At 37.4% G+C, this 20,822-nt stretch overlaps 1 protein-coding gene across 2 annotated transcripts in view; it reads left to right on the top strand.

The window, feature by feature from the left end:
- Nucleotides 1-4,235: 4,235 nt before the first annotated feature.
- The window catches only part of kcnh4b (potassium voltage-gated channel, subfamily H (eag-related), member 4b), a 120,885-nt gene continuing 104,298 nt past the window's right edge, over nucleotides 4,236-20,822 (top strand). For both annotated transcript variants that reach the window (XM_049464782.1, XM_022685436.2), the window contains exon 1: nucleotides 4,236-4,946. In XM_049464782.1, the coding sequence (XP_049320739.1) occupies nucleotides 4,871-4,946 (76 nt within the window). In that variant the 5' untranslated portion in view covers nucleotides 4,236-4,870. The remainder of the gene's footprint in view (nucleotides 4,947-20,822) is intronic.

The following is a 20,822-nucleotide window of genomic DNA, read 5'->3' as shown; positions in this document are numbered from 1 at the left end:
AGGACAGCAAGACCTAAAGAAAGAGTAAGACACATGGAAAAGGGACGGAGAGTCTGTCAACAACTTCAGGCATCAACAGGAACTGCTGCATCCAAATTCGCTTACAGTGTGACACCTCTCCGCCTGACTGTGGTTCTCTGGCTCATTGTAAGTAGTCAGTTTCTGACCTGAGATCCACTCTTGACTTGATATTCTCAAGTCCTGCTGACAATTAAATCCACATCTCCATAAAAGTTGTCAGCAGAGGGAAGCATGAAGTGCTGTAAGATTTTCTGGGAAAACAAAACTGCACTGACTTTGGACTTGATAGAACATCAGTAAATTTTGCATTTCATTTGGAAATCAAGGGACTCAATCAAGGGAGTCTGCAGGAAGAGTGAAGAGACACACAGTCCAAACTGCTTGAGGTCTAGTGTGAAGTTTCCACCAATCAGTGATGGTTTGGAGAGACATGTCATCTGCTGGTGTTGGTCCACTCAGTTATACCAGCCACACTTAAGCCCACCTTAACGTCAAAGAAGTCACACATCCAAAGTCCTGAAAGTTTTAATCCGATGTCACATGATCATGCTGGGGTAATAAGCATTGTTTCTTAATTTCTTAAGAATATGCATGTTTTTAACAGTGTCTATATGAGGGAGAGTCTGCTGGAATAGTTTTCTCAGCGTCTTGAAAGAGTTTCTGGAGGTGCTGAAGAATAATTGCTGCTTTTCCTTCATGCTGTGAAGCTACAGCTCATCCCAAATTATCCATTTCAGTTGGTCAGGTTTAGGTCAGCTGGTTGTAAAGGACAAACACGTTTTTTACTCATTCTAAGTAGGTGTCATTGTCTGCATGTACAAAAATATACATGGTATCTATGCTTCACCTGGTGCTAATTATATACAAATTTTTAAAAAATGTCTACGGACAACATTTCTTCCAACTTCCAAATAAAAATATTGTCATTTAGAGCATTTATTTGCAGAAAATAAGAAATGGCTGAAATAACAAAAAAGATGCAGAGCTTTTAGGCCTTAAATAATGCAAAGAAATCAAGTTCATATATATAAAGTTCAGAAATTAATATTTGGTGGAATATCCCTGGTTTTTAATCACAGTTTTCATGCATATTGGTATGTTCTCTTCCACCAGCCTTATACACACTGCTTTTGGATAACTTTATACCACTCCTGGTACACAAATTTAAGCAGTTCAGCTTGGTTTAATTACTTGTGATCATCCATCTTCTTCTTGATTATATTCCAGAGGTTTTCAATTTGGTAAAATGATAGAGACTCATCATTTTTAAGTGGTCTCTTATTTGTTTCCAGAGCTGTATATACTTAATTTGTGTGAGTGTTCAGTGCATGGATGTGTTAAAGTGGTGAAGATGGCTGTAAAGAAATACAGGGTAAGGGTTTGGTCAGTGTTCAAAATGATTACTTGAATGAAATTCCCCTCAGTCTGTTCCCACTCACAGAGATGAGGCGCTTAAAGTTGGATTTTTGGGAGGGCATTCCGTTTTCATTCTGTTTGTGAGGGTTTGTTGACTTTCTAGTGTGTGTGTGTGTGTGTTTGTGTGTGTGTTATGTCTCGCTCCTTCTGCTTATCCCTATAATCCGTGCCCAGCAGCTTTTCATTTTGTAAAGCTTTGATGAGGAGAAGAAATGATGGACAAAGAGAGAGAGAGAGAGAGAGAGAGAGAGAGAGAGAGAGATTGTAGTGATCCAGGAACACCTGATTAAAACGATTTCAGTTAGAATTAAACATTCAGTCCGACTAGTAACACATGGAGTGTTTGTTGCTTATGAATTAGGCTCTTTCACAAGAAAAAAAAGTTTTATATAGTTTTGACCTGTCTAGCTTTTAGGGTCATTGAACATGAAGATAGAGGGGCTTTCTGTAGGTGGGCTGAAGGTGCAGCATCTGTCCAAATGGGTCCAAATGTGTGTAAATTGTTTGTGAAACACTTAGAAAAAATTGCTGAAGGAGCACTATGGAAAATCAGAATTTCTTGCTCCTGGGGTCTAGGTACGTCTTATTGCTTCTTTTCTAAGCTCTTAAGAATTCTTTCCTTTGAAGCCTAGGTACATCTTATTGGTTCATATCAAAGCTTTTAGAGATTTGTTCCTCTGATGTCTAGTACCTCTCATTGGTTCTTCCTCATGCTCTCACAGAGTTTTTTCTTTGTAGCCTAGGTACCTCTCACTAATTCTTCTATATGTTCTCAGTGACCTTTTGAGTCTTGGTACCTCTCATTGGTTCTTTCTTATGCTCTCAGTAAGTTTCCTTTAGAGTTTTGATACCTCTTACTGGTTCATCTCCTAGCTCTTAGAATGTATTTCCTTTGGAGTCTAGTACCTCTCATTGATTCTTCCTCATGCTATCAGTGAGTTTTCCATTAGAGTATAGGTACTTCTTATTGGTTCTTCCACATGTTCTTAGTAAGTAAAATGAGTCCTGATTTTTCTTTTTTTCGTTTCTTCCTCATGCTTCCTTTGGAGTCTTGATACCTCTTATTGACTATCTTTTTTTTCCCTCTAGAGTCTAGTACCTCGCATTGGTTCTTTCTAATGCTTTCAGTAAGATTTCCTCTTGTCTTGATACCTCTTATTGTTTCTTATTCATGTTCTCAGAGAATGTTTTCTTGTAGTCTAGGTATCTTATTGGTTCTTTCACACGGTCTTAATGAGCTGAGTGAGTCCTGGTTCTTCTTTTTCTGTTTCTTTCCTCATGCTCTTAGAGAGTTTTTCTTTGAAGTCTTGATGCAGCTTATTGGTTCTGTTCCAAGGTCTTAGAATTATTTCCCTCTGGAGTGTAGTATCTCTCATTGGTTCTTCTCCATGCTCTCAGAGAATTTTCCTTTAGAGTCTAGGTATTGGTTCTTTTACATGGTCTTAGTAAGCTGAGTCAGTCCTGTTTTTTTCCTTTTTCGTTTCGTCCTCTTGCTCTCAGAGAGTTTTCTTTGGAGTGTTGACACATCATTGATTCTTCTACAAGCTCTTAGAATTTTATTTCCTCTGGAGTCTGGTACCTCTCATTGGTTCTTCTTCATGCTCTCAGAGAATGTTTCTTTGGAGTCTGGGTACCTCTTTTTCATATGTTTTTAGTGACGTGAATGAGTCCTAGTTCTTCTTTTTCTGTTTCTTTCTCATGCTCCTAGAGAGTTTTCCTTTGGAGCCTTGATACCTCTTATTGGTTATTCTCCAAGCTTTTAGAATTTTATTTCCTCTGGAGTACCTCTCATTGATTCTTCTTCATGCTCTTAGAGAATGTTTCTTTGGAGTCTGGGTACCTCTTTTTCACATGTTCTTAGTGAGCTGGTTCTTCTTTTTCTGTTTCTTTCTCAATGTCTCAGAGAGTTTTCATTTGGAGTTTTGATACCTCTTATTGATTCTTCTTCATGCTCTAAGATAATTTTCCTTTGGAGTCTAGTGCCTCTCATAGGTTCTTCCTCATGCTCTCAGAGAGTTTCCTGTTAGAGTCTATGTACCTCTTATTGGTTCGCCCACATGTTTTAAGTGAGGTTTGGAGTCTCTACGCTCCTTTCTCTTTTTTTCTGATCAATTCTGGTTCTTCTTTTTTTATTTCTTCCTCCTGCTCTTACCTGAGTTCTTTTTGATGTGTGTCCCTTGGCGGTGCTTATTAAGGTTTTAGACCTACTTATTGGGACAGGCTTTGGGACAGTGCCTGCTGTGTAAGAGCAGTAGATATAGAACAGTGCTGGGTGCTGGGGAAGATGGTCAGAGATGAGCTAAAAGAGATGAAAGCAGTCAGTAAGAAGTGAGCGGTGTGGTGCTTGCCCTGTTCAGTGGTAATGCTGGTTTACCCTGGAGGAATGGTGGTGGGTTGTCAAGGACATTGTTGCTGCGCAAACAGCACTGGTTACATACTGGTGTGTGTGTTTGTGGTTTATGCCTGTACCAGCATGAAACTTCATTTATGCCAGGGTATCCTGTTATGTTTACATACATAGTGTGTGTGTGTGTGTGTGTATGCTGGAAAGAGAGTGAGAGAGAGACAGACAGTCTGTGTGTGTGTGTGTGTGTTTCAAAAGGAGCCTCAGCAGTGTGTGTGTGTGTGTCTGCACATGCATGTGTGTCTGTACATGTGTGTCTGTTTGTGTTTGTGTATCCCTATCTCATTGGCTGTGCATCAGTGGAGTAGATGAAAAGTGGGTGTGGGGATGGAGAGAGGGAGGGGGAGGTGAGCCAGCGGGAGAGAGACAGAGATAGAGGGAGTGAGAGAGAGAGAGAGGGAGTGATGAGGAGGGATGGGTGGAGAGGAGAGAAAGCAACTGTTCTGTCTCAGCAGCATTCAACAGTGAAGAGAGGGAGAGATAGAGACGAAAGAGAGGGAGAGATAGAGACGAAAGAGAGAGTGAGAGAGAGAGAGATATAGACGCGTCTGCATGTGAAAGAACAGATGAATAAGCTCAGCGTCACGAAAGCAGAAGCCTACAGTGGATTTACCTACAGCACACAGGTGAGAGAGTGAGGAAGAGTCCTGCTTGTGAAAGAGAGAGAGAGAGACCAACACCAGTTCACCTGGAGAAACAACACAACACCAAGACAAGACATGGGACAGGTGAGCACCTGTGAGGACGGATGAAAGCAGAGAACAGAAAAGGATAAAAGGCTGAAACCACAGCAAGAGCTGAGTTTATCATCCTAGGATCAGGAATCTGGACTGGAATAAGAGCATCCTTACTCTCTTCCTTCAGCTCAGAGTCCCAGCGCCAAGAGTGAAGGAGGGACTCTATGGGGGACGCCCTGATGCCCCCCGGCCAGCCAGGGCTAAGGACAGAGTGAGAGAAAGAGAGAAATCGGGAAAGAGAGAGAGTTTTTTTTCCAGGGAATCGTTGGGATAACTCTGGAAGCCCGGCGCCATGCCGGTGATGAAGGGGCTCCTGGCCCCCCAGAACACCTTCTTGGATACCATTGCTACACGCTTCGATGGAACCCGTAAGTGACCTGGAACGAACACAACTACACACACACACCCGCTTGGTTTTGTTCTATCTTGTCAAAACATGAGCTCATATATATATATATATATATATATATAAATATGTATATATATTACATGTATTATCCATGTACTGTATTTACTTCTTTATCATTCCCAATGTCATGCCAAATACAAAACATTCTAACAATATATGAGTATTTTAAACCAATGACATTGCTGGAGATTGTTGGAAACTCTGTACTGACTATCTTTAAGATATTATCTGCGTTTTGCTCTTGTGCTCCAGCCAATCCAAGTGGTTGCACGTTTTTACTGTAAACAACCAGCAGCATCTCTCTGATTCTACCTGTTTAATTACTCTGGTCAGTTCTGGTCAGTCTAATGGCATGTGCTTCTGCTTTGCTGGAATGAAAACCTTTGCAGATAAAACTGGACAACCCTGACCTTACCCAACTCAAACCTGAACCTCAGCAACCCTCAAACATGTTTTATTACTTTTCTACTAAAAGCTGGAGCTTTTAAGGGGAAAAGTTCATGTTTCCTCATAGAGAGTCATCAAATGTCCTCACAGCAAAAAAAAAACGTTATTAAATATTAAATATTATCATCATCTCATCATTTGTGTGACATACTTACTTCTCTTTTTTTTTTTACTAATTTACTGCAATGCAAAGATCAGAGCTAAAACTTGGGTAAAGTTTACTTCTAATTTAACTAATCTGATGATTAAGGTATCAGCACTCTTTGTAGAGACTAAAGACTAAAGGTTAAAAGCAGCCAGGTTTAAATAAGCATGAATTTAGAGCCAACTTAAGACTGATTACGTTTTCACAGGTACATTTTGAGGCAGAGAAAAGTGGTAATTGAGGCTTAGTTCACATAAAATGTCTGATTTGTTTGATAAAACCAGATCGAATTTAGGTAACACTCTACAATAAGGGTCACAAATAATAAAAAAAATAATAGAATTGATTAATAATGTCTTAACTAATGCAAATAATTAATTAAGTGAGATTTCCTGTTGTAATTACCGTTAATGAATGTACCCTTATTGTAAAGTGTTACCCAAATTTGTATACCTGATCTAGATAATAAGCTAAAAACCAAAGCATTCCTGAGCTGATGGTGATGTTTTGGAGGGTTGAGGGTTCTTCAAGACCAGGGTTGGGAACCATTGTCTTAAAGCAATGTAGTGTTGTGTAAAACTTACTATGAATTATTTTAATGTTTTAGAAAATGGCACTGTTTTTATAGTTTAGTCTTATTTGCCGCTATATACATTGGGGTTCAAATGACTTACATCCGAAACCTTATTAAATATATTGGATTATTACCATTTTTATTTGCCCATTAGCAATTAAAAAACTATTCCAAACCCACTCCATGTTTTGTAGCAGGAAACCACTAGACTGTTTTCAGGTTGGGGGTTCTTTGGGAATAGGGTTGGGAACGGTTGCCTAAAACCAGTGTCTAATGTTGTAATATTTACTATGATTTTCTCTAATACTTTAATCTCATTAAATGAGATAGTTTTCATAATTTACTCTTGTTTTTACTATAAACATTGGGGTCAACTGAAGTACATCAGTGTTGTTGAATATCTTGGATTTTAATCATTAAAAAAAAATAAAAATAGAAATTACATAATTACAAAGTTTTCTTGTATATTTTTCTATAAAATATTGAGGCGTTTTACAGAAATGTTCAGACAAATATCTAGATCTTATCTGCTTATGAGAGACCGTTACAAAAACCAAAGCAGGCCATGCAGCTTGATTATTTTCTGCATTTATTAAAGCAGAAAATAATAAACAATACTGTTTAAGCCATGTTCAATTGTAAATTCATGTTCAACTCTGCTTTTCACTCAAATCATTAAATAAAGAAGATTACATTAGATTACTCAATGAAAAACATCATATATATTAGTGATTTTTGACTTTTACACCCTATTAAGCACAGTATATACAGTTACATTCACAGTTAGTTTCCAGACCTAATTATAGTAATAAATTGTCATATTTTTTAATTTTCCATCCTTCCAGAGAACACTGTTCCACTGTGCCACAATTCGATGCTGGGGGCTTTATACCCCTCGAGCCCACCCATGGCATTAAGCATGGTGCACCAGCAGGTTCATTTTGTTTAAGTGTTCCAGAGTCCAGGAGTCTATTATTGGCTATTTTGGCAGTACATTTTCTTCAGGCACAGTGGATTCTGATTTTTGACATTTTGGCATTAAGAAAAAAATTTATGTAAATAAACAGTGTCAAAAACAATGACTACAGTGAATTTTGATCCAGCTAATTTGTATTCAGCTTGTGCCATAGTGTTTGTTGCAGGTAAACAGGAAAGATTATAATAATGCTCTCATTATAATGAAACACACAGTTGGTCAGTGTTGAAGTTCTGGCAAAATTCACATTTCATTTGTGTTTTGTTCTGTTTTATATATATATATATATATATATATATGTACATAGCCTTTGAATAAAGAGCAAACCAGTAAATATAGAGAAAATATTGAAGGATAATAGTGTATCTCTCTCTCTCTCTCTCTCTCTCTCTCTCTATATATATATATATATATATATATATATATATATATATATAGAGAGAGAGAGAGAGAGAGAGAGATACATAGAGGCTTTATAACACATTCATAAGCACCAAATAATGTATTTATAAAGCAATACTTGGATATTTAGGACGTTCGCAAGTTCTATGAATGATTTTAAGGCTCTCAAAATAAAGCAGTAACACATTTTCCATACATAAACGCTTCATTAAGCAGACTTATATTAGTTACGTATGGAAAGTGTTTTTTTCATGCCTGAAATATAATAATCAACACTTATGCATGTCATATTACTCTATATAATGCATTCTAGCTTATTTCATACAAAGTCTAAGGTCATGTTGAAAGTAAAGGGAATAAGCTGTCTGTTCATATATATTCAAATAATAATACTTTACAAGTCTGTTATTCAATGCTTATGAATGTGTTATTAAGACACAATGTATAGATTCTTCAAATAAAGTGTTATTTGCTCTCACTATAATGAACCATGGTTTTGGTCAGTGTTAAAGTTATAAAAAAATATCCACTCAATTAATTTACATAAACATTTTGTATTGTTTTGTTACATAATGTATATTCAACATGCCTCAAAATTCAAATAATGCTTTATAAGTACATTATTCAATGCTTATAAATGTGTTATTAACACATACCTTATATATATATATATATATATATATATATATATATATATATATATATATATATATATATATAGGTACTCAGGTACCCTACTGTATACTGTTTTCTTTTTCTGTGATGAACCTGTTATCTGAGAATACACTCAGGTACCTTCTATAGCTAATGTCCAGTTATAAGACAAGAAGTACTGGAACTGTTCTCTCTCTCTCTTTCTCTCTCACTCTCTCTCTCTCTCTCTCTTTCTCTCTCTCTCTCTCTCTCTCTCTCTCTCTCTCTCTCTCTCTCTCTCTCTCTCTCTCTCTCTCTCTCACACTCTTTGTTTTCGTACCTGCCATGCAAACTCATGGGAGAACACTATGTAGACCATTGTCTGCATATGTCAGGGGACAGGTGTTCTAGAGCCTCTGTTTGTGTGTGTGTGTGTGTTTGTGAGTGGTTGTCAGGGGACAGGTGTGTTTGGATGATGTTCTTTAGTGTCTCTGAGTGATTTCGAGGGACTGCTATACAAACACTGTATCAGCTGTTTAACAAGGCACTGATATCAGGAACTTTTCATGTGAGCACATGTTAATGTTAGCATGAGAGAAGTATACAAAAGAAAGGCAGCAGTGTTGCGCTGATGTAGCTAACAGGGCATGAAAAATACAGCAGAATATAGTTTTAAATAATAACTACTGTGCATTACATTGTTTTCATTATTATTATCAGTATTTCAAACAAATTGTTTCCGCACATCAGTAATATATATATGATACAGTGTTTAGATAACAAAAACATATAGATTTTTTGATTTTTAAAGCAATGTAAACCACATGAATAAATTTGATTATGGGTGGGACAAAATATTGGCTGCGATGTAGTGATCTTAGTGTATTAAATTTGAAATACATTATTGAAAAATAGCTTCAAATATTGGTATAATTATATAATAAACATACTGTACATGCTCTAAACTCCCTAAGACTAAGACTCACCCCCCCCCAATCTGACTTACTAAAGTTACTGTTTTACTCAAATGATATTTACATCAAGCTTCTATAATGTTTAGACATCTAGGATAAAATGTTTAATTTAGGAACTCTTTAAAGGTGTTCCTCCTCTAAAATCCACTTTTCTTGTACTTTATATAAAACTATAGGTCACTTTGAGTTGTATATTTGTATGCTGCAAATGAAACTGTTTCTCAGCCACCCTTGTTTGCAGTAGCTACTAAAAGAAAATCCTCAGAAATACGAGTTGATCAGAGAGACGTTAGGGTGTTGACATCAACCAGTGACTTCATGGCCTCACCCTCCTCGGCTCAGGACCGCCCACAGGCAGTGCTGAACCCAGGCTGGAGCAAAGCAAACACTGTCTCGTTAGCGAAGGAGCAGCTAACGGCTTTGTTTACTCTGTTTACAGAGCTAGTGAGGATTAGCTATCTTGTTTAGGTAACAGTGGGTTTAAATCGGATCTCCGGTGGATTCTACGTTTTACCGAGACCTTAAATATACACTAGGGAAGCTCGGTTTGACAAGGCAGCTCAACTCGACAGAACACCAGTCAAAGCAGCCCGCTCACCTCGCTGAGAATCTAACATTAAGGGAAGTTTAAGGTTTAAATTTACCTAGCACTCAGTGCTATATGATTATAACTGTATCTAACTATAACTGTAATATAACTGTAAAGACTGTATCTCTGAAAACATTTTGTCCTTTAAGTTTTAAAACTGTAAATTTGACTGTAGTTGCGAGGGTGATTGCAGGAGAAAGGTAGGCGTGCTGTTAGCCAATCAGAGGCGATATGTTTGCATGTATGAATATTCATAAGCAAGAGCCCAAATCCTGTCTTTCTTTAGAGACCAGTAATTCATTGATCTAAAGCAGGGCTATATAGAAACATCTGAGCACTTTTTTCCCAAAAAACGGCTCACATGGCATTCAATTATACTAGAGACCACCACTAGACATTTTAAAATTAATTTAAAGAAAGCAAGTGACTTTCTGTTGTTTTTGTTCTGACACCCAGTGAAAATTCGTCCCACCACCTTGGTCCTAGGACAGAGAAGAGTCGGACAGAGAATTTGTCTTCTGTTGGACTTGAGGGATGGTGGGTTCAGCAGATCTGGAAGCTCAAAGAGCTCTTGGTGACAGTCTGGCTTTAACCATTGCCACAAACAATAAAGAAGCTGGTCTTTTTTGGCTTTGTAGGACAGCGTCAGGGTTCTGAATCTGATGTGGGCGGCAACAGGAAGCCAGTGAAGGGGACGCAGCAAAGGAGTCACATGACTGAACTTCTAAAGATAGAAGCCTGAAGTGTTGTGATGCTGCGTTCTGAATCAGTTGCAGTGGTTTGGTGGCTCACAATGGAAGACCAGCCAGGAAAAAGTTGCAATAGTCAAGTCTTGTGACGATAGAGACTGCACAAGCATTGAGTGCCTCCTTAAAGTGAAACCGTCAAATTCCTCAAATTATCTTAATTACAAGTTATGAAGGAGAAATATGCATAATCGAGTCAAATTGGCAACATGGTTCTAGAGATATAACTGGTCATCCATTACAACACCAACGACCTTATCGTACACCCAAGCAAGGCGAATATGCCAAAGTCAGAGCACACCTGGCTCCTAAAGGGGATGACGGCAAGCACACTAATTGATTTGTTTCACGTTATGCACAAAACACACCCATAAGGCTTGCTTTTTGCACCTCCACAATACCAAGGACACATGACACTCCATAAATCAAGGATGCGCAATTTGCAATTGACCCTGCGCTATAAATCGATAAAATAGCGTCCCAAGTCTTCTTGCTTCTACTGATGGAGTGACCAGTGAGTTTTTTTTTATCTATTTTTATCTCCTATTTTATGTCTCTTAGGATTTTTTCACACCAGTCTTGTTGGTTCTGGGCTTTCAAATTTTTCAGTTTGGGCTGAACCAAAGTAGCAGGTATGAATTGGGCCATGAACCACGGTCTGAAACATAGGACTAGAGTTTTTTTCCAACCACCAAAAGAGGTGATCTCGGTCCAGATTTACTGAACTACTGTCCCATTTACCTGGAGTGTAAAAGCACTTTTCTAGATGGTTCCAACTTTCAGACCAATTACAGGAAGTTGAGGCAAACTTTATACAAACCAGAGAAAAAAAGAATTGGTGTTGTACCAAAATCAGACTCCCCTTGGTGTGTATGGACACAAATGTTTAGACTATGAATTCATTTATTCACTGTAAAGGTAGAAAGGTAGTAAACAGAAATAAAAGGAATTTGTGAAGGGAGTCGGATTCTGACAAAGAGCTAGAATTCATCACAACACCTGGCAAAGCAACTTAAAGCCGAACTCATAACTAAAATTCTAAAAACCTATTAATATTAATATAAAGTAACGCCATTAAAGTCTGTTAACATACTCTTAACAGATTACAATACATTCATAAGGCATTATAAACATGATTATACACATTTATAAAAATATCTATTACATTATAAACTTGCTTATAAGGCATTATGAATTGTGATTGTAACGCATCATTACTATCGGTGTTTGCAATATGCGGCACATGTGGTTTAAAATATTATATACTTGTTACTATTAATATATTTCCAGGATGGATGTCTGTTACTGTACTTAGAGTGTACTAATATAAGCAATTTTAATATGTTTCATTACAGTAAGCAAAATGAACGATTCTTTAAGATTCTTAGTATTGACATATGACATCCTTTAAACACAACCAATTATGCATTATGATCACAGTTAATAATGCATAATGGACATGGTTAAACATTGATATACATTTTTTTAAATAAATGTTTATAGCCATATTAATAATGGTTTATAAATGCATTATAATATGTTATGAGTCAAATAGACATGACATTCATAGAAAGTGACTTTCTATTAATCCTGTCTTCGTATGCATTAAGAATCCATTTGTAACACATTATATTGTGTACATAAAGCCTTATAATGTCTGTCATAAACTTAAATAAAATCATTTAAGTAAATGAACTCATAATTGGTCATAGTGATGTTATAGAGTGTATGGAACACATTTCGATATTATACAGTAAAGCAACATATATTTCATCTCATAATTGTGAAGTAGAACAAAAATGAATTAAAATTTTTAATCAATTAAAATCTAAAAAGTGTGATGTGCAAAAGTATTCAGCCTATTTTACTGTAAACCCCCTCAATAAAATGCAGTGAAATCAGTTGCCTTCAGAAGTCGCTTAATTAGTTGTTAGAGTGCAATTTAGAGTAATTTAGTCTCAGTATAACTATAAACACTGTTCTGTGAAGGCCTCAGTGTTTTTAGCGAACACTATTGAACAAACGCCATCATGACCAAGACCACGGAACTCACCAGAAAGATCAGAGATAAAGCTGTGGAGAAGTTTGAAGCAGAATTATAAAATAAAAAAATGTTCTATCAATCATCCAAAAATGGAAAAAGTATACCCTAACTGCAGACCTACCAGAACAAAACAAAACTGGTCAGAGAAGCAGAAAAGAGGCCCATGGTCACTCTGGAGGAGCTGCAGAAATCCATAGCTCTAAAAATGTTCGCTTGCTCAGAAAGTATTTTATATTTTTAAACCATGTAAAATAATATTAGAAAAAAAAGGAAAGTCAATTAGACATCGCTCTTATAGATTATTTTGCTCATGTTTGGGCCGGTGGATTAAGGTTTGCACTGTTTGTGTTTTAATCACTGTGCTTCTTTCGTGTTGCAGTGTTCGTTAATATCATTCTGAACAGATTTAAGTTCATTCTTTGATTTAAACAACTAAGAATTGTAGTTAAAGGTCAGTTTTAATTCTCTACTTAAAACTTAAAAATCTTAATTACAGTTTATGGAGCAGGCCAGGTAGGGTCAGGATGGATTTTTGGGGCATAAACTAGGCTCTAGCATTCCTTTTGCATTATGTATACATATACTTTTAAGGCATTTAGTTGAAGCTCTTATCCAGAGCGACTTATGAGCTTATTGCTATTACAGAGGTGGGCTAATGTAGTGTTAGGTGTCTTGCCCAAGGACTCTTATTGGTGTAGCACGGTATTCAGTCACCAAGGCATCGAATGGAACCCCATAGTAGCTCACTGGCAGGTGATGGTGTTATCCACTGCACCACACCAACCACTAATTATACAGAAATCATAGGATGTGTTGCCAGATTTCCTTACACAAATCACAAACTTGCTAATGTGACTTGCTTATGTGGTTTATGACACTATATGATACTGTTATCTGTAAACCTGGATACAGTTTGAGTTTCAAAGCTGCTGCTGGTGCTGTTTCTACACATGCAGTATGTTGTATTCTTTCCATTTCTATATGATAATTAGTCATGCATTTTGCACACTGTTAATTGGTGCTCGTATGATATTCCTCACTTCTTGTTCCAGTGCAATTCTAAGGGTGTGACATTTACAGTAACTGCAGAAGAAACCTTTCCTTTAACCCACCAGATCTTCTCGGCTCCACGAGGAAAAAAGAAGAACCTTTCTCAGAATCATTTCTGCTGTCGCGCACGCTCTGCTCATTCCGACAAAATGTTGACGGTTTTGCCTTGTTAACAGAATCCCCTGAGTGAGGAGCCCAGGCTGATGGGAGATTGTAGTTGTCGCTTCATAATTGGAGCTTCCTGCTCCTCGGCAGCTCCGCACACCGCCATTAAACGCGTGTTTGGTATGACTGCTGTACTCTGAGTGGCTCTAGTAATCAATTATTCCTTCAGGACAGAATGAGCCTGCTCTGCTGTGGAGATGTGTCCACTTTATTTGAAACCCTGCTGACCGCTGATGAAGGGCTCGAGGACGGTTAAAAAAAACTGAACATCAACAGATCAGGTTTACTGAGGTTTTCTGGGTTTATATGAGTAATGCTGGTCATTGGCAGGTCAAAAAAGGTCAACGGGTGGCTTCACCTGTTGGAGGAGGGATGTCGTAGTCTTTACCATTTCTAGTAATAAGGGAAGTAGGGGTCCTAATGAGTGGGTTTAAAAAAGATAAAGACATGGCACATTTCAGCCAGCTATAAACAGCAGCATTGGGCTCATTCCCTAAAACATTGTGCTCTAGTTTTACTTGAAAAAATACAGCAACATTTTTGCAACCTCATCTATAAGTAAAACCAACATGCTCTTTTTGGTCATTTTTACTAAAAATCTTAAAACTGACATAAATTAATAATAAGGTTGCAAAAATGTCGCACTGTATTTTTAAATAAAATTATCACATCATTTTTGGTCATTTTTACTAAAAATCTAAAAACAGATGTTACTTAATAATAAGGTTGCAAAATTGTTGCACTATATTTTAAAATAAAACTAGCACATAATTTTTGGTATGTTACAATATATTTTTAATTATACCACAGTTAGTTCCGACCCTGCAATGTGATCGGCTGAGAGGTGTTCTACTAGTGCTGTTATTAGCCGGTAATGCACTGTAACTAAAGCTCTCCCTGTATCACTGTGCCAGATACAGGTAACCTAGCAACAATGCAGCGCTTACAAGCCAAACAGCACAGCTACAAACAGAGCAGTAACTATTTTAGTTTTTAGTTTTTAGTTTTTTAGTAACTATTTAGAGTTTTTATAACCCAACAGATTATATTTTCTCATCCTCTTTAAATCAAAATCGTTCAATAAACAGAGATAATGGAGCTGTGGTATAATCACAATAATACATTTGAGGTTTGTGCTATAATGTGTAATATTGTCACTACTGTGCTTATTTACGAAACTCGGCCTGCAACCTTGTGCCTACCACCGCAATGCCAATATTACATGTTATAGCACTCTCTCTCATGTATTATTGCCTAAATAAGGTTGCAAAAATGTTGCAATATATTTTTAAGTAAAACTAATATGTCATTTTTTGTTATTTGTACTAAAAATCTTAAAACAGATATTACTTAATAACAAGGTTGCAAAAATGTTGCAATATATTTTTTAAGTAAAACTAGCATGTCATTTTTTGTTATTTTTACAAAAAAATCTAAAAACAGACAAATGTTGCACTATATATTTTAAATATACTATACTTTACTGTGCTCTGATTTTTATTTTTACAGTGCAAGCTCACATACTATTTTACATTTTAAATTTAATTAGAAACCCTATAGTGAGGGCAGACAGACCATGCTGCTTTAGTGTCAATTTGCTTTGTCTTTGTCACAAAATAAATTTACAAAGAGGGAAATGAACAACAAGTAAATATAAGCTCTATGCTAAATGCATTAGCTAGTGTTTAGCGCATTATTATAAAATATGATGAAATAGAAATAGAATATATTGTCATGCCAAAATCATTCAATAATCACACGTGTCTTTTTTTATTTATGTTAAACACATATTCTTTTAAAATTTTAACTTGGTTCATCATTTATTTAACAACTTTTTTTTTTTTTTTTTACATCTTTCAAGTCTTTAAACAACCCCCCCAACCCCAAACATGGAGCCATCAGTTACAAAAAAAATGATACTTAAAAAAAACAGTATGTACATCACGTCTGCATGTTATCTGGTAAAAGTAGATACATAAATAATGAATGGAATAAAAACAAATTAATCCCAGTTAAAAAGGCACATTTTTATTTGGTAGATGTTAGATGTTAGAAGTCGTTAGGAGATCAGGTCTTGATTCTGGAAATACAATAAATGATTCCCAATCTAATAAGATTTTAGAGAGGTTGCCAGTCCTGTGATGCCAGTTTATGTAAATCTTGCGCTGCAGTTTAGTGCTTTGATCTTGATCAGTTCCACAAACCACTATGGGGCAAAAAATCTATATTTTTTTCTACATATTTCTTTCAGTCACTCTACACTGTAAACCCATTCGTTGTTTGAACTCACATGATTTAAGTCCTTTTTACATAAAATTGGATATTTCTAAACAATACTCAACTATTTTGAGTTAGTTAAACATTTGTGGGCACATATAAAGATTCAAACTGAGATCTTTGAGTTGAACCAACTTATAATAACTGAGTTTAGTCTGTTGTCATTAACAGCTTCTTTTCCATTGGCTTCTGTCACAATCTATTTGCATACTGGGTGTGTCCAACAGTTTCTGACAGACACTCACCATCAGAGTGTAGTGATTCCCCCTGGGCTTTTTTTTTTTAGAATTAAATCAACTTCCCCTTTAGTTGTAATAACTTGATGTTTTAATTTATGCTAACTCAAGTTTTCATTCCCCATTACTTAAAAAATTGGAGTAAACTCAACATATCTGGTCTTACAATATAACAATATACAATATACAATAAAAATGTTAAATCAGCTTCCCCTTTAGTTGTAATAACTTGATGTTCTAAGTTATGCTAACTTAAGTTTTCTTTACTTTTTTAAAAGCAACTGGTTTTAGCATTTTTTTAAGTAAATTCAGTTTATCCAGGCTTACAGTGTAGACACACTTGATTTAGGGCACTATTGATCATATGATTTGAGGTAGTCAATAATTAGGTGTTTAAAGTCTAAAGGGGAAAGACTGTTTAAGTCATGTCATGTTCAGCCAGAGACAGAGACAGTTCTTGTGAAAATGGCACTGCTTTAGACCCAGCCTGGAGCAGCTCTAATGATCTGTTCAGCAGAGGGAATAAACCACGAGGCTGTAAATGGACAGAAAATAACACTGGCTCAGAGTGAGAATTCTAGATTTGTCAAATGAACAAAATGCACCTTTCTTCAGAACATTAGTTGGTGTAGGACACTTACAACTTTTAAGTTTCCTCAAAAACTTCTCAAATTATAAACTTTTAAAAGCTATTTTTTTTTTTACAAAAAAACAATGTCTTACTGTCACTCTTAGATTATACTAATTTAAAGCCCCACTTGGTAGGATTTCCTTGATTTTTTATCTTTTTAAAGAAGTGAAATTACAGCTTGAAACTCACTGCAGCGCTGCATTGAGGTGTAATAGGAGGAATAGCGGTCCCCTCGTGTCTATGCCGGAGCTCCTCTGAGCTCAAACCAGACTCTGTAAGTTTTCTGAGGCAGGCGAGACCAACGCTCGCGAGAACTGCGACCTGCTTTCCGACCTTTAGTTCTAACATTCTACAAGGACTACTGGTTCATTCTTTACAAGCTAACATACAGACACTCTACAGGCAGACGCTGGAAAAAGACTGAATATGTCTGTGAAAGCCAGAAAACGAGAAAGAGAAACTAATCTGCCTGAAACATTTATCACACTCAACAACTGTAGGTGGAGCCCACGAGCACAAAATCTCAATCCTATCTAGTGGAGCTTTAATACCAAAAACGTGGTCACAACAGAAAGGTTGGCAACAAGTGGCAAAAAAAAAATTTTTTGTTAGCATATTCCATACTGTTCCAACTTTTTTTTCAGATTTGCAATTGCAGTACCAAAGTTACCAATGTTAAAGTTGCTTTGTAATGTTTTCAGAATCATGTTGGAATGCTTTTCAGGTTTTCAGTTGAGCTGGGAAGTGTAGCTTCATGGTTGGAAAATGGTTGCCATTTTGATCCTGATAAAATGATCCAATTCCTGCTCCATGTACTTCAAGTGAAGCAACATTTTTCCCTTGCTTTAAAAAAAACTCTCTGACAACTGGCAAAAACAAAAACACGAGAAGGAAAAACTACTAGACTACTGGTCTGTTCCTTTTAAGCCTGATCTTGCTCTCGGTTGCACTGTAAACAAGCCTGGCAGATGAAAAATTATTGCTATCGCTAGCAATGTCACAGAGGCCATTAGAAAGGAAAAATGGTCACAGTTTGCGGTGACTGGTCATTGCCTCACATCACTGTCCTTAAATCACAAATGCAGCAGAGCTGTGAATAAGTGGCATCATCCAAGGCCGAAAAAGGCTGTAAAGTCGTGTAGAGTTTGCACTGTCCTTGTCGATGAAACACCCAGTCTGGAGAAAGCCTGCTGAAGGAGTGCTGTGAAAAACTAGTCACGCCGTCCTACGACCCGTATCGGTAATTGAATCTATAACGGCGGTGCCGTCCCTCCCTTTATTTTCCGTCCCTCTCTTGTAAATAGTTGTTGAGGGAATATTTATGAAACATTTATGATGGTGTTTACTGATAGAGCGCAGCCCGTTCCACTCGAGTTTGAAAAGCCCTCCTCCTGCTCAGGATCTCTGCAGCTCTTTCAACACGTCTGTTGATTTTTAGCTTTCCAGCGTCGAGGCTGTGAGGATCAGTGACTGAGCAGTTGGTTAAAGAGATGCAGATTAGATCCGATGAGTTTTTATTTTTATTTTGGGAAGTGGGGAGGGTCTGTTGCCAGCAGAAGATTCTGACAGACAATCCTTTCAGTCTCCCAAACACAGCACAGCTGTTCTGTTACTCACCCAAGCCACATATGTAGTATTTAATCAGAACTATTATAACATTACAAAAAAAAAAAAAAATCAGAAATGGTATTTTTGGAAAAAGTGAGTTAAGCTTCCATTAAGTTCTTATTTGGAATTTATGAAAAATGCTATGAGAGCTTAGAGACCATCTACAAATTATACTGCATTTGACAACCATACTAGTCCAGACATGCCATGTCATTACAGAACCCATAGAAAAGAAAAGTATTACATTACATTACATTACATTACATTTGGGAGACGCTTTTGTACAAAAGTAATAGAAGTTAAAGAAAAAAAACATCTTTAGATGGAGCCTGAAGAAGGTCTAAGGCAAATAATGGGATAGAAGAGTGAAGGAGTGGAAGAAGGAAATGAGGTTAGAAGTAGTTAGTGTGTTAGAGGTGTTAAGAGAGTAAGTGCTCTTTGAAGAGCTCTGTCTTCATGAGTTTATTAACGATAGCGAGAGATTCTCCAGATCTGGTAGTGGAAGGTAGTTTGTTCCACCATTGGGGAACTCTGTATGAGAACAGGAGGAACAGGAGGAACATCTAGAAACTTGGATGGATGGATGGAGAGTGTCTGTGACCAGCAATGTTCATATCTTGCTACTGAAGCTCAATGAGATTTAGTTTAGGACTTTGTCTGGGCCATTCTAACACATTAATATATTCTGTAGCTCTAGCTGTGTTTATGGTCATTGTGTTGCTGGAAGGTCTTGTTTTTTTGTTTTATTTATCTTCCCATCAATTTGACCAGCTTTCATGTCCCTGCTGAAGGAAAGCTTTCTCACAGCATGATGCAGCCACCACCATGTTTCATAGTTGGGATGCTGTTAGGAGCAGTTATGGGGCATAAATCATAGCTTGCCACAGTGAGCCACATTAAAAAATCTGAACTCACACCAATTCAGACACTAAATATGTCATGGACTGATGTACTATTTTTCAGGTTAGGTAAAAACAGGTTCATTTGGATTTGGAAATGCACAAAATTCTCATTTAAGTTTTTTTTTGTAATATCTTGTGTAGCTTAACAATATACCAGCATAACATAACGCCATGTACTCGACTATGGTTCACGGGCGGATAGAAATTTCTGTTTTCACAGTCCTTAAGAAGCACCTCGGCTCTGAGAAAAGATAAATGAAGAAGAAAAGTGCGGCTGGCATCTGCTTCTCGCTGTGTCTCTCGCTCTCACACACACAAATGCACATGAAGGCAGTGCAGCATCCTTCCTCACAGCAGCAGGAGCCTCTGGGTGGCGAAGAGCCCGGTGCACCGAAGGCCCAAAATAACTTTCCACCGGTTGCCCAGGAGACGAGAGGTGGTGTAGTTGCAGTAGCTGAACTGAGCAACTCCAGCAACTCTAATCACGCAGTAACAACTTTAACATGTCGCTTAGCATCTCTCAGGAGGGCGAGGAAGGAGTTAGAGAAGCAGCTGAGCTCATTAGGAGGGTGGAAGCCATGGACAGCAGCACAGTGTGTTAAGCTATAAACATACATTTCTGTTCTGGGAGAGAGTACCATCAATACCAGTGTTGTGCGTGAATGAGTTCAAAAGAACACGTTCATTGAACACGCTCATTTTTCGTGAACATTGGACTGAACGCAACACATTTTTTTATAAAGAACTTGAACGTGAATTAGTTCACATTATGTGTCATGAACTGCAGACATCACTGTAAATGAACGTTGGCTAGAGAGCGTGGAGCGCGAGGGCGAGAGAGAGAGAGAATGAGAGAGAGAGACCAACGATGAGAGCGTGGAGCGCGCGAGAGAGAGAGAGACCAACGATGAGAGCGTGGAGTGCGAGGGCGAGAGAGAGACAGAGAGAGAGACCAACGATGAGAGCGTGGAGCACGAGGGCGAGAGAGAGACAGAGAGAGAGACCAACGATGAGAGCGTGGAGCGCGAGAGAGAGAGAGAGACCAACGATGAGAGCGCGGAGGGCGAGCGAGATAGAGAGAGAGAGACCGACGACGAGAGCGTGGAACGTGAGGGTGAGAGAGAGAGAGAGAGAGAGAGAGAGAGAGAGACCAATGACGAGAGTGAGAGAAAGCGCTGCAATAAAAAAAAAAATGGCTAGTGGAAGTGATGTCACAGAGACAGACACTGATTCTCCTTATGAACATTTTCATCACCTAGTATGAAACCCACAATTGCAGTGTCATGAGCAAATGTCTACAATGAGCCGTTTCAAAGAACGTTTAGTGATTTCTAGCATGTAGTGTGAAAAAAAGTATTTAATTGAATATCTCACGAAAAAAGTAAAATGAACTAAACTTTGAACTAGTTCAGAATTAAAATTGTGAACTTTGAACG

The sequence above is a fragment of the Astyanax mexicanus genome, chromosome 15 (assembly GCF_023375975.1).
Source record: "Astyanax mexicanus isolate ESR-SI-001 chromosome 15, AstMex3_surface, whole genome shotgun sequence".
Taxonomy (NCBI): domain Eukaryota; kingdom Metazoa; phylum Chordata; class Actinopteri; order Characiformes; family Acestrorhamphidae; genus Astyanax; species Astyanax mexicanus.
The sequence above is the reverse complement of the archived record's forward strand: the minus strand, read 5'-3'. Positions and strand labels throughout refer to the sequence as shown.